This window comes from Gopherus flavomarginatus, chromosome 5, assembly GCF_025201925.1.
Source record: "Gopherus flavomarginatus isolate rGopFla2 chromosome 5, rGopFla2.mat.asm, whole genome shotgun sequence".
In the NCBI taxonomy this organism is placed as follows: Eukaryota; Metazoa; Chordata; order Testudines; family Testudinidae; genus Gopherus; species Gopherus flavomarginatus.
The window spans coordinates 129,169,015-129,183,508 of NC_066621.1; the positions used below are offsets into that span (position 1 = coordinate 129,169,015).

At 46.4% G+C, this 14,494-nt stretch overlaps 1 protein-coding gene across 7 annotated transcripts in view; it reads right to left on the reverse strand.

Annotated features, from left to right (window-relative positions):
* The window catches only part of RPS6KA5 (ribosomal protein S6 kinase A5), a 669,794-nt gene extending 660,465 nt beyond the window's left edge, over window positions 1-9,329 (reverse strand). For 5 of the 7 annotated variants that reach the window (XR_007774432.1, XM_050953249.1, XM_050953248.1 and 2 more), the window contains exon 1: window positions 8,810-9,081. Coding sequence is in view for 6 of the 7 variants with exons in the window: in XM_050953249.1 (XP_050809206.1) it covers window positions 8,810-8,882 (73 nt within the window). In the remaining variant the exon portion in view is untranslated. The other 2 variants (XM_050953246.1, XM_050953247.1) reach the window with 2 other exon arrangements.
* Between the last annotated feature and the right edge of the window lie 5,165 nt (window positions 9,330-14,494).

Genomic DNA, 14,494 nt, shown 5'->3' on the forward strand with positions numbered 1-14,494 from the left:
TGCTTTATTCCTTCTAAGGCACTAATCTAATTTTTTTTTTCAATTCTACTGTCATCTCTACTTTTCATTTTATTTTGAGAATGAATTTTTATCAACCTTTTCCCTTTCTATTTCTCATTCAAATTGAAAGTCTTCATTTCAGCATTAGTTCATGAGAATCACTGTGACTACAAAACATTGTTGAAAGAGACACTGCTAACTAGTTCAAGTTCAAAGTTTGATCTCCTTTAAAACACTTATAGTCTCCAGAAGAGAAGGCAGTGCACTGCACTAAGGGTTCAGAAGCTGAGGACTCAAAACTCTATTACAAGTAGTTATAAGCATGACAGAAAGATGGCAGGGAATACTAAGTTCTTTCACAACTTTTTCAGCCAATTCAAGTTATACTAACCGGTCCTGAAGAGATCCATATCTAGCATTCCTTAGCCCAAAGGCTGACCCAATATCGGTGTGGGATGGAAATGAAAGGCTTAAGCGGGGATTGAGGCATTCTGGACAACACTTTTTTTTTTTAATTCAATACCTCTAAACTTTTGTAATATCTTCCGAGTAGGCTTCATTTGAACATATTTTTTTTTTTTAATTTAAGATTGGCAGAGTTAAAGGGTAAGCTGCAAATTAGACCTCTTTTGTCACTCTCAAGGGCATCTCTCACAATGATAGGCCTGGCTTCCTCCACCTCTGGCTTGGTCTACACTACGCGTTTAAACCGATTTTAGCAGCGTTAAACCGATTTAACGCTGTACCCGTCCACACAACAAGGTCCTTTATATTGATATAAAGGGCTCTTTAAACCGGTTTCTGTACTCCTCCCCGACGAGAGGAGTAGCGCTAAAATCGGTATTACCATATCAGATTAGGGTTAGTGTGGCCGCAAATCGACTGTATTGGCCTCCGGGCGGTATCCCACAGTGCACCATTCTGACCACTCTGGACAGCAATCTCAACTCTGATTCACTGGCCAGGGTAGACAGGAAAAGCCCAGCAAACTTTTGAATTTCATTTCCTGTTTGACCAGCGTGGAGAGCTCACTAGCACAGGTGATCACACAGAGCTCATCAGCACAGGTAACAATGCAGTCTCCTGAGAATTGAAAAAGAGCTCCAACATGGACCACATGGGAGGCATTGGATCTGATCGCTATCTGGGGAGAGGATTCTGTGCTAACAGAACCCTGTTCCAAAAGAAGAAATGAAAAAATATTTGAAAAAATTTCCAAGGCTATGATGGAGAAAGGCCACACCAGGGACTCAGTGCAGTGCAGAGTGAAAGTTAAGGAGCTCAGACAAGCCTACCAGAAAACCAAAGAAACAAACGGAAGGTCCGGGTCAGGGCCGAAAACATGCCACTTCTACGCTGAGCTGCATGCAATTTTACGTGGGTCCGCCACCACTACCCCACCCCTGTCTGTGGATTCCAAGGTGGGGGTGGTAATCTCAGCCATGGCTGAGGATTCTGTGGACGGGGAAGATGAGGAGGAGGAAGAGGAGGACGAGCTTGCAGAGAGCACACAGCACTCCGTTAGCCCCAACAGCCAGGAGCTTTTTCTCACCCAGATGGAATTACCCTCACAGCCCTCCAAGCCACTAGCCCACACAGTGAAGCCATGGAAGCGACCTCTGGTGAGTGTACCTTTGTAAATATAAAACATGGTTTAAAAGCAAGCGTTTTTTAATGATTGATTTGCCATGAGGACTTGGGATGCATTCGCGGCCTGTACACTTATTGGAAAAGTTTGTTAACATGTCTGGGGATGGAGCGGAAATCCTCCAGGGACATCTCCATGAAGCGCTCCTGGAGGTACTCCAAAAGCCTTTGCAGAAGGTTTCTGGGCAAGGCAGCCTTATTCCGTCAACCATGGTAGGACACTTGACCACGCCATGCATGTATGTAGCAAGTAATCGGGTATCATTGCATGACAAAGTATAGCTGCGTATGGTCCCGGTGATTGCTGGCATTCAAGAAACATCCATTCTTTATCTCGCTGTGTTATCCTCAGGAGAGTGATATCGTTCATGGTAACCTGGTTGAAATTCAGGAATTTAAGTAAGGGGACAGAGATGGCCATTCCCACTGGGCTGTTTGCCTGTTGCTTAAAAGAAATCCTTCCTTGCATGTAGCCAAGCAGAGGGAGGGGAAGAGCGCTGAGCTTTTTCGCATTTGGCTATCAAGGATCTTCCCTGCTACCAGCCACACGGTGGTTGGGGGGGTGGGGGAAGAGGGCGGTGATTAGCAGTGATCTTCCATGATACCAGCCATGCGGTGGGGGAAGGCGTAAAGCGATCATCCCACAGAATTGGAGGCGGGGGGTGGTTTCTGCTGCTGCATGTTAATAGGAAAGAAGCAGCACTGAACGGGATTTGCTTGGTATTTGGGAAAGGAGGGCACTGTGTATATGAAGGCTGCAGAAGCCGAAAGACAATGGCTTACCATGGCACCATGCAAGCTGAATTCTGATGCCCAGGCCTGCGTCTGTGAGATCTGTAACACCAGAGCCGCAGGCACTCACCATTAAGATGCAAAATGCGATCTTGTAGTGAAATCACATGTGCTATGTAAGGTGAAGAGTGTTGTTCACTGTGAAAGAGTATAACCATTGCTCTGTAAAATGTATCTTTTTAAATACTTCTCTCCCTTTTTTCCCCTCCCTCATGCAGCTGCACATTCTTCAAGTCTCCCTACTCCATCCCGAAGGCTATCTCAGATAAGGCAGAGGAAAAAGAATATGCAAGATGAAATGTTCTCGGAAATCATGGAAGTGACCCGCAATGAACGAGCTCATCTGAATGAGTGGAAGGACCTGGTATCAAGTTACAGGAAAGATGCCAGTGAACATGAGGACAGGAGGGACCAACGTGAGGATAGGAGGGACGCTCAAGATGAGAGGTGGCGGCAGGAAGACGTGCGGTGGCGGGATGCAACGCTGGGGCTGCTGCGTGATCAAACTGATATCCTCCAACTTCTGGTGGAGTTTCAGGAACAGCAGCAGGGTCACAGAGTGCCGCTGCAGCCTCTGTATAACCACCCTCACCACTCACAATGTTCCATATCTTCCTCACTTAGATGTGTAAGAACGCGTGGGGGAAGGCTTTGTAGTTGAACAGCTCCTGACCACTGTCCAGGCTGCCTGTGTATGGCTTCATGAGTCATGGCATCAAGGGGTAGGCTGGGTCACCCAGGATAACTACAGGCATTTCAACATCCCCAACTGTTAGTTTCTGGTCTGGGAAGTAATTCCCGTGCCGCAGCCGTTGAAACACAGTGGTGTTCCTGAAGACGTGAGCGTCATGAACCCTTCCTGGCCATCCCACGTGGATGTTGGTGAAACGTCCCTTGTGATCCACCAGTGCTTGCAGCACCATGGAAAAGTACCCCTTGCGGTTTACGTACTGGGTGCCCTGGTGCTCCGGTGCCAAGACAGATGGAACCTATATCCCTATCGCCCCCCCACAGTTAGGGAATCCCATTGCAGCAAAGCCATCCACTATGACCTGCACGTTTCCCAGAGTCACAACCTTTCGCAGCAACAGCTTAATGATTGCTTTGGCTACTTGCAACACAGCAGTCCCCATAGTAGATTTGCCCACTCCAAATTGATTGCCAACTGACCGGTAACTGTCTGGGGTTGCAAGCTTCCAGAGGGCTATTGCCACTCGCTTCTCAACTGTGAGGGCTGCTCTCATCTTGGTATTCTGGCATTTCAAGGCAAGGCAAAGCAAGTCACAAAGTTCCATGAAAGTGCTCTTACGCATGCAAAAGTTTCGCAGCCACTGGGAATCGTCCCACATATGCAAAACTATGCGGTCCCACCAGGCTGTGCTTGTTTCCCGGGCCCAAAATCAGCATTCAATGGCTAGAACCTGCCCCATTACCAGCAGGATCTCCAAAGCGCAGGGGCCCACGGTTTGAGAGAATTCCGTGTCCATGTCCTCCTCATTCTTGTCGCTGTGCTGCCGTAGCCGCCGCCTCCTCCTCGCCTGGCTTTGCAGGTCCCGGTTCAGCATAGACTGCACGAGAATGCGCAAGGTGTTTACAACGTCCACAATTGCAGTATTGATCTGAACAGGGTCCATGCTTGCCATGTTATGGCATCTGCACAGTTCACCCAGGCAAAAAGGGCGCGAAACGGTGCTGTTTTCACGGAGGAAGGAATGAGTGACGACTTTTACCCAGAATCACCCACGACATTGCACCATCATGCATTGGGGTCTCAACCCAGAATTCCAATCAGCGGGGGAGACTGCGGGAACTATGGGATAGCTACGGGATATCTACCCACAGTGCAACGCTCCAGAAATCGATGCTAGCCTTGGACCATAGACGCACACCACCGAATTAATGTGCCTAGTGTGGCCGCATGCACTTGACTTTATACAATCTGTTTTACAAAACTGGTTTATGTAAAATCGGAATAATCCCATAGTGTAGACGTACCCTCTGTCTGGGTGGAGCCCTGCAGTCTAACCACTCTTAGACCAGATCTCTAAGCTGCAGCACTCTGTTTCTCAATGGTGTTAACCCAATACGCCCGGCTTTGGCACCTCTATTCTTTTCCATCAGGAGCTTGTGACCGTGGGTGTTTAAAGTGATTAAAAAACAACTTCTTTTTTAAAAAAATGATAACATTATTTGCCAAAAGAAACAAAGCATTTAGGAAAACTGATTTAAAACACTCCTTGCAGAATCCCAGTCTACTGCTCTACCAGCTGTGGCAGACCTATTCAAGAGATGGGAGGGAACTACTGAGGGGAACATGAAGCACAGGATGAAGGGAAATCTGAGGTGTATACTATGATTGTTTTGGTGATTCAAAGCAGTTGTAAAACTAGCCCAACCAATTAGTATGTTCTGACTGCTTAGTGCTGCTCCAGGGCAGAACAAAGCTACCATATCATACCAGTGAATATGGCCATACTACCCACCACCTAACCAGGATGTTGATGGTGACTGTGAAATGCTCTGAGATTAGAAACTAAAAAACACAAACCTCAGTAATAATGGGAGATTTCAACTATCCCCACATAGACTGGGTACTTGTCACCTCAGGACAAGATGCAGAGATAAAGTTTCTATACACCCTAACATGACTGCTCCTTAGAGCAGCCAGTCCTGAAATACATAAGGGGAGAGGCAACTCTTGATTTAGCCCGAAGTGGAAAACCGGGTCTTCTCTATGAGGTGAATATATCTGAACTGCTAGGTAATAGCTACAATAATATTATTAAATTTAACATCCTATGGAGAGGAACACCAAAGAAGGCCTCCAAAAAAGGGGAACCACACAAAAATGAGGAAGCTAGTTAAACAAAAATTAAAAGATATAGTCACAAAAGTGAAATGCCTGAAAGGTGCCTGGATGCTCTTTAAAAACACTGTACTAGAGGTTCAAATTGATTGTACACCCCAAATTAAAAAAGCAGTCACAGGACCAAAAACAGTGCCACCATGACTAAATAATAAAGTAAAAGAAGCGGTTACAGGCAAAAAGACATCCTTTAAAAACTGGAAGTCATATCCTACTGAGGAGTATAGAAAGGAGCATAAACTTTGGCAAGTCAAGTGTAAAAGTATAATTAGGCAGGTCAAAAAAGAATTTGAAGAGCAACTATTAAAAGACTCAAAAACTAACAGCAAAAATAATTTTAAGGACATAAGAAGCAGGAAGCCTGCCACATAATAAGTGGGACCACTGGATAATTGAGGTGTTAAAGGAGCACTCAAGGAAGATAAAGGCCATTGAGGAGAAGCAATATGAATTATTTGCATCTGTCTTCACTGCAGCGGATATGAGGGAGATTCCCACACCTGAGCCATTCTTTTAAGGTCCTTGTAATTATCCCATAAACAAGTATTATAAATTCAGAGTTATGGTTAAACTTGAAAGAAAATGTGAACATGTTAAGGTATAGTCAATAATCATATGAGCACTGTAAGGGGTTACTACAAGATAGATTAAACACTGTTTATACACCTTAATAGTGTATTTCCTTAATTTATTTTTAGAGAAATAACTATAACAGCCCCCATAATGTACTTCACTCTAAATTACTGATATGTACTCTCAACCTGAACAGTAATTTCACCATTTTCTTATCTGACAAATTAGGTAAACAAGCATATACTGTAAACAGTGTCTATTTTTTAGAGCAATCCCATCTGAGGTTCTTATGATAACAGAAAAAATAAACTCAAGTATGAGCATATGTCCGCCAGTATCTTGCTCAATTTAAATACAACACTCTGTTCGCTGAATGTGGTACAGTGCTTTTGACAATAGAAACACAATTACCAAAACACCCTTACAAAGATCCAAGCAGCATCTTCCAAAATGTGTAAATAAGAAATCACGCCCTTCTCAAAGCAACTCCTATTTTAGTAATCATAATATGATTTTTAAAAAATGCTGTTGAGACTGCCCTCTCTTTTTCCTCTGCTTACTGATACTTTCAATGTATAGTTGGGAAGTCATTCAGCGAACCACACAGACAGCAAACTCAAAAAAATAACTGGGAGGGGTGACAAGGAACAAAGACACCCAAGAAAGCCATCCACAAAAAGGAGTAGTAAGATCAAGGGATTAACATTTTTTTAAACAGAAAAATCAGCGCAATTCCCTTCTTTAGTTCTTCCAATGTGTCTCCTCTTTCCATGCCTCACCTAGATTGTAAATTCAGAGGTAGGGTCTTTGAATCTGTGCCCTGAATAGTGATTACATTGTTGACACTTAAATCCAGGCAGATAAGATGTAGTTCTTCCCCCACCCATGCACTCCAAATATTTCCAAAAGTAGCCTGAATCCTTCCAGAAAGCATATGAAAGGAAGTAAAACTCTGGATACTTGGTAGGGAGTAAAACTCAAAAATATATACACACGCGGAAAAAGCAGCACGCAACTGAATTCCATTATACTGAAGACACTAAAAAGAAGTTTATATAAAAGCCTTCTGTTAAAAATATATATGTGGGCTTTTCAGGGCTAGAAAGAATTTAAAGTAAGGGTTGACCAAAATCAAGGGTGATGCTAAAGAAACCACACTCTCACATTTCAAAACACACTCTCACATTTCAAAACATTTCTTTATTCCCTATACCATCTTTGTACAACTGTGTTGATCAGATACAGTCTTATTTTTCAGTGTTGTAAAGCAGTCTGAAAACTATAAAATAAAGTAGTATTGTGTTTACGCTTACCACACGACCTCACACACCACCCTATCTCAAAATTGAAGGTGAATTTGTTCTGTATCTACACTCTTAAAAAAAAAAAAAAAAAAAAAGATAGAATAAAACTGCAACCCCTATATAAGGTGGTATGGATCTAGCTGTAAAAAATTCTCTCTCTGTGCTGCAGTGACAGTTAAGGTCAACTGGGGAACTTTTGTACACAGTCCGTAGATCTGAATGTCTGGGGCTGGGAATCTGCACTCTCTCAGTGGTGTGTCCTTAACTATTGAATTTGCTTTCACAAGTGGTCTAAAGACTGAATCTGTTACACTTTGTCTTGTAGGCTAAGATCTCTCTCTCCCTTTTTCTTAACAGAAGTACCATGTTACTGTTTTGTGGTGCAGCTAATTTTACGTTATTTTGGGGCTGAAGGGGAAAGGAGAGAGGGCTGTTGTTTTTCTGGTTGGCATAGGTCACAGGACATGGATTGTTTTAAAATATCGTGCATGCATTTTGTCTATGTCCTTGTGTGCATTTTGTAAACTTAAAATAAGCCCAAAACTTCCTGTAGCATTCAAGTTACTTGAAGACCACGTCAAAAACAAGATACCAAAATCATCCATAAAACTACAACTTACAACAGCATTCCTACTGTTTTTTAACATTATACAGTATGTTTTGTTTGTGCAAATATTTCCACGCAGCGTTTTCAAACAGCTACCTAATTATGAGGAGGTTTGAAGACCAAGGCAGAAAAGTCAGAACATCTAACAGCACACCAAAAAAAGCTGTACTTGCCACAGCTAAGGACACTCAATGATTTTTTAGAAAAAGAAAGCATGGAATTTTGAGTGGGCGGAAGGGAAACTGGTGAATACTATAGTAAGCTGCAATGTTTTGGACCATTGCTTCTTAAAAAACACCTTTTAAAATACACATACGAGAACTAGAACTCAAGTCCACACATGGGAAGATATGGTGAATTTATGGTAGGCAACAGGCAGTCTCCAGCCATTTATGCCCTTCAGACACTACACGTTAGGGAAAATTATAGATCACCAAAACTCAATACTAATATATATACATATTTTTTTAAAAGGCCCCTTTCCCTGTTTCACCTCCCCATGCCAGGCCGTTTCGCCTTCTCTTTTGCCAGTTCTTTCCCAAGCACCACAGCTCCCTCGAATCTCCCTTCTCTTCCCCGCTCACCGTCCATGGTCAGCGCTTCTCTCCAGTCTGGCCTCTTCTTGGAGTCGCCACCCCGCGCTCCCCTTTCCACCTGTCTTCTCGGTGTCTCTGCCCTCCATACTCCCTTCTCCGCTCAGCCTCCGTCTCCCCCATCGCACCTCTCGCCCGATGTCCCCATTTCTCTCCATCGATGGCCCTACCCTACCGCTCCATTTACCCCAGCTCACTCTGCCCCACGCTAACGTCCCCAGCCCTGCTACCCCCCGCACGCCACGACCCCCATCCCAACCTCGCGTTGCCCTCGTAACCGTTCTCTGACACCCGTGCCCTCTCCTCACTCCGCTTCCACCGGCCTCATCCACGGCTCACCCCCGCCCACCTCGGCCCTTACAAGGCACCCGCACTCCCGCCTGGCCGTCAGCCCCTCTCCGCCCCGGGGCGCTGTGCGGTCACTCACCGTTCTTCAGCTCGTGCTTGACAGTGAGGAGGGGCAGCTCCCCTTCCTCTGCAGAGCCGGAGGGTCCCTCCATTTTCTCACAGGCTCGCCATCCCCCGCCCCTCTGCCTCCCGCCTGGGGTGTGCGTGTGGGGTCACCGTGTTTGGCAGGATTTTATTGTTCACAGACGTATTTGCGGGTTAAAAGCCATAACATTAAACAAAAAGAAAACAACATTAAAATTCCGCCTCCCCAAGATCCAGTCCCTGCAGCTCCCCCCTCGCTCCGGCTCCCCTCCCTACCCAACAGCAGTGGGATGGGGACCCAGCCACGGCGGCGGGATGGGGGGTGGGGGGGAAGGCTATACGAGGAAGAGGAGACTCTACTCACTATCCCCCCGCCCCTCATTTCTCCAGACCTCAAAGAGGAACGGTGGAGAGCTGAGAGCTCATTGGCGCGCGCGCCCTCACATCGGGAGACGGTTGGTCAGAGAGCGTTAGACATTCGATCCGCACCCCCTAGCCACCGAGTGGCGCACTGCCCTATTGGTTCACAGGTTGCGCTAATCGCTTGCTCCGCCCCCTTCCCTTCTGCCTTTTCCCCCGCCCACCCGCCGTTTTATTTGTAAACATTCCCTCCCGCCTCCTGAAGTGGGCGGGTGCTAGGTCGCCAGGAGATGAAGGGACGACGCTGACTGGCTCTTTGGGACTGCTAGTCATTCTAGACTGAGAGAGGGAGGAGTGTTCCCTCCGGCTCGCACCTCACATAATTCTGGGAAAAAGAGGGGCGCGGTAGCGGGGGAAGGGAAGAAGATGTTACCCCCCCAGGCGTCCCTTACTCGCCTATCCCCGAAAAGCGCAGATGGGTCTTGGCGCCATCGGGTCCGCCAACCCCCTAATGTGGGAAGCGGGAGAAAGAAGGGAAGGGGTCGCCCCGCCCCTTGTTGCTGAGTGGGAAGAAGTTCCCGGCTCAGAGAGACAGAACGAGACGGAAGGATTGAAGTGGGTGCCAGGAGCACAGCACCGTGCGCTAGCTACTCAGTAGCATTACCCCTCAGGGAGTGAGGACCCCTCCAGGTAACTTCTGTGCATCTGCAACAAAACGGTGGGCCCCGTCCCAATGTCCCAGCGACCTTAATATCTACATAACGAGAGCCAAAAGCTGGGTGCAACGAGGAGGTTGGAGAAACACCTGGTAACAGTTAAGGATAACGGTAAGTGTAATAAACAGTGGTCACAGCCCACCAGCTGACCAGCCTTTCAAAAGCAAGTGTTTTGTAGGCTCTCCAGCAGAGGTGAATTTTAAGGAGACCACTCAGTCCCAGCAGCATGACCTGCAGCAAAAGGGAAGTTCCAATATGCAATGTACTGTATCAGTCCCAGCGACACATCCTGCAACAACGTTAGGTGTTAGATATCCTAGCTCCAGTCCAGCGATGCAGCACAACCCAGTGCTCTATCTTGATCCTGATAACACAATCCATAGCAAAGCCAAGTCCCTCAGCATGCAATGCATCCTCTCTGCACAGCCCATATCTATTTATTTAGGTGCATATACTGTGGCAAAGAGCCATCAAGCTCCCAGTATACAGTTTGCCACATGAGCAGTATGGTGACTGGAGACAACAGTAGTGGCACATATGGGAGGCATGGATCAGCATTCATGTCCGGCTCCCCATCTGTGCCCAGCCCAGGCTGGGGAAGCTAATGATCCAACCGCTGTGGTAGCAAATGCACATTGCACGTATGCTTAGAAGTGGCACATATTCCACTTCACCTCATTTGTCTTTCCTGAAGAGCACAGAAGTCAGGAGATAAGCCAATCCAAACAGCATATGAATTGAAACTGCTTCTCCCAGATCTTTGGCAGGTCAGCTGAAGCAGATGCTGCTCCTTCCACTGAAAATAGCGGAGATGTACATAGGATTGGGGAATGCAGCTTCTAGGATGCAGCTAGAGTAGGCACTCCTGTATGGTACCAGCAGGGCCAGCTTTAGGAAATGCGGGGCCCAATTTGAACATTTTCGGTGGGGCCCTGGCAGGGATGACTTAAAAAAAAAATGGAAAAAAAAGCCTTTCATGTATTATTTACTTTCCATAACTATATAAATAATAAAATTATATATTATGTACATTGCATCATATATGCTGTTGATTGGTTATTAATGACTGCCGTTTCATATGTGTGGGTCCCTGCCACTCCCTGGGTGTGTGCACATGTGTGGGTCCCAGCTGCTCCCTGCCCCCCTCATTGAAGCATGTGTGCAGAGTTACTGCCCTGGAACTGCAGGGCAGCAGTGGACATGGGGCCGGTTGGAGGCAGGGCAGGGGCTGACTGGAGGTAGGGTCTGGCTGCAGGCAGGGCAAGGGGTGCGGGGCTGGCTGGAGATAGTGGGTGTGTGGGGCGGGCTGGCTTCAGGCAGGGCCGCAGGGGGATGCAGCAGGGGTTGGCAGGGTAGAGACAGAGGAGTGTGAGACTGGCTGGCTTCAGGCAGAGGGGTGCAGCAGGGTTTGGCTGGAGACAGCAGGGTGTGCAGGGCTGGTGCAGGCAGCAGTGTGTGTGGGGCTGGCTGGCTTTGGGCAGGGCCGCAGGGGTGTGTGGCAGGGGTTGACTGGAGACAGGGCAGGGAGTTTGACGGGCTGGCTGTGGGCATGGGGTGCAGAGCTGGCTGCAGGCAGAGGGAGCGGGGCTGGTGTGGGCAGGACAGGGGGTGCAGCAGAGGCAGCTGGAGCCCCAGCCCTTTAAATAGCCCCCAAGCTCCCTGCTATCCCAGGGCTTTGGGGGCTATTTAAAGGCCCCGGGGCTCCCCAGCTTCTACCCCGCCCTGGACCTTTTAAATAGCCGTGGGAGCCCTGGGGAATGCATGGGGGTGGCGGGGCTCCGGCGGCTATTTAAAAGGACCGAGGTGGCAGAAGCAGCTGGAGCCCTGGCTGTTTAAATACCCCTTGGAGCCCCTAACTACCCCAGGGCTCTGGAGGCTATTTAAAGGGCCTGGAGCGCCGCGCTCGGACTGGAGCTCCAGCCGGGGCCACGGGGCTTGCTGCGCTCCCAGCTGCGCTTTGGTCAAGGGAGCAGGACCATGGAAGACCCCGGAGCAGATTGCAGCCAGGGACCCAGGGTAAGTATAATAAATAAATAAATAAATAAATAAATAAGGTGCCTAAGACACAGGGGCCTCTTGGGCGTGGGGCCCGTTTCCTGGAAATGGGGCGAATCGGCCTAAAGCCAGCCCTGGGTTCCAGGCTCAGGGACACAAGAAAAAGTCATCTGGCCCAGTCTTATGTTGGCAACAGGTTAAGATCCAGTTTCAATACAATCAGCCTTTGCACTAAGACAGTGTTGGCACCTCTTCTGGTTTTACTGAGAGTCTCACACAATGTGGTGCTTTTCTTAAAGATCATGCCACAAGAATCAAGATGTCAGCTTTATTTTTTTTAAATAGTTTCTTGTCCTCATGGTTATGAAGAAAAGCTTGAAAATGTGAAGCATATGTACCTTAAAGTCTTGAAAACTAAAAGGCAAATCAAGAGAACCCAAAAATGATTTTAAAAAACTCAATTTTTAAGCCAGTCATGATACTTTGGGGTCTAACTTTTTTTTTTTTAAACACTTGGGCTCAAAACATGAGGCGTTTCTGCTGAATCAGGCATTCTTGTTGCCTATGGTATTATGATCTGTAGTATCAGTGAGATGCACCTAATATTAAACACAATGGTATCTTCAGTCTTTTTAGTTGCATACAGATTAGGTGCAGCGCTCAGTCTCCTGGCAAATTGTCAGTGCAGGCTTTAATTGGACAGGCTGTTAGAATATCCCTGTTAAAGCGGACAGAGAGGTAAGGGAATAGTGATGGATATAGTTTTGGAAAGTGTGTGTATATGTCTTTAAATACATGTGTGGCTTAGTGGTTCCTGTTTGCATGTAACAAAGTAGAAGGAGGAAACAGGAAGAGACTCGGGCTGCATGATGTCAGAGCAAAGTTTTCTTTCCTTAGAATTGCAGCAAATGCAAAAGAGCATTAGATTATTTTCTGGGGAGCAATAAGAGACAGGGTAATATGGAAGACCAAGATTGTGTTTACTTGAAGATAAACAGCCTTTGCAATAGGTGAAAGGCCAAACTAACAATAAGATTGCTTATTTACACTATGTTAGATTGTTACCAGATAATTGTTAAATGTGATGGGGAGTGTTATGTGCTGTTATTACACACTGAATATTTTGTGGTGTGAGGAAAGGAGAACCTATTATAGAAATACATCAATTCATGAATAGGTATTTGAGTTATGTAATTTGGTTTATTTTCATATGAAGTGGGCTGGGAGATATATTAATAAAAATTAACCAAAAATCAGTTTCCTAAGAAAACAAGAGTTATGTGTTTAGAAGCATTAGGCCTTCACCCTCACTTAGGTCTCCACAGCTTTTACACTGTGGAAATAATATGGCACTTGTTAGGCAGATTCCTATGTTTCCCTCTGACCCAGAGATAATTCTGTTAGTGATAAGTAAGGCTAAGTTTTAGTCAGAAGTATTTTAAGTAAAAGTCATGGGCAGGTCTGTCATAAACAGATAGCTAAGGGTTAATGTTCTTTTACCTGTAAAGGGTTAACAAAGGGAACCAAACACCTGACCAGAGAACCAATCAGAAAACAAGATTTTTCAAATGTCGCGGGAGGGAAGTTTTTGGGTGAGTGTTCTTTGTCTTGGTTCGGTGGCCCTCTTGGCTCTGAGAGTGATCTCTCTATCTCCAGGCTTTCTAATCTTCTGTTTCCAAGTTGTAAGTACAAGGATAGTAAGACAATAGGTTTATATTGTTTTTTTGTATTTACATGTGTGTAGTTGCTGGAATGTTTTAAATTGTATTCTTCTTGGATAAGGCTGTTTATTCATTTTTTCTTTTAAGCAATTGACCCTGTATATTGTCACCTTTATACAGAGACCATTTTTGTGTCTTTTTCTTTCTTTTTATATAAAGTTTTCTTTTTAAGACCTGTTTGAGTTTTTTCACTGGTTAAGGCTAAGGAACAATGGGAGGGGGAAAATCTCTTTGTGTTAGATTTACTAAGCCTGACTTTGCATACTCTCTGGGTGAGGGGAGAGAGAGATTTGATCTCTCGGTACTTGTGTTTCAAGGACTTGAAGCAGGGAGTATCCTAGAGTACCCAGGGCGGGGAAATCTGGGAGGAGGTAAAGAGGGGGAATGGAAGTGGGTTATTTTCCTTTGTGGTGAGACTGAGGGCATCTGAGTCTTGGGGTCCTCCAGGGAAGGTTTTTGGGGAGACCAGAGTGAGCCAGACACTGGAATTTTCTGGCTGGTGGCAGCGATATCAGATCCAAGCTGGTAATTAAGTTTGGAGGTTTCATGCTAGCTTCTCATGTTCTGAACTCTAAGGTTCAGATCTGAGTAGGAAAGTTATGACAAGGTCACAGGCAGTAAACAAAAATTCACAGCCTGTGACCTGTCCATGACTTTTACTATATACCCCTAACTAAAACTTGGGCCAGAAGTGCGCTGCAGGGGAGAGGTCCCAGTGGCAGGGGCATGTGGCCTGGGACCCCTGCTGGTGCTGGGGGGCACGGTGGCAGCGCACAGCCCTGGGACCCCTGCTGGTCCTGGGGGGAGGGGGACAGACAGTGGGGCTGGCAGGCTCCCTACCTGGCTCCAACCTGCATGTCTCTGCAGCTCCTAGGGGGAGGGGTGGCC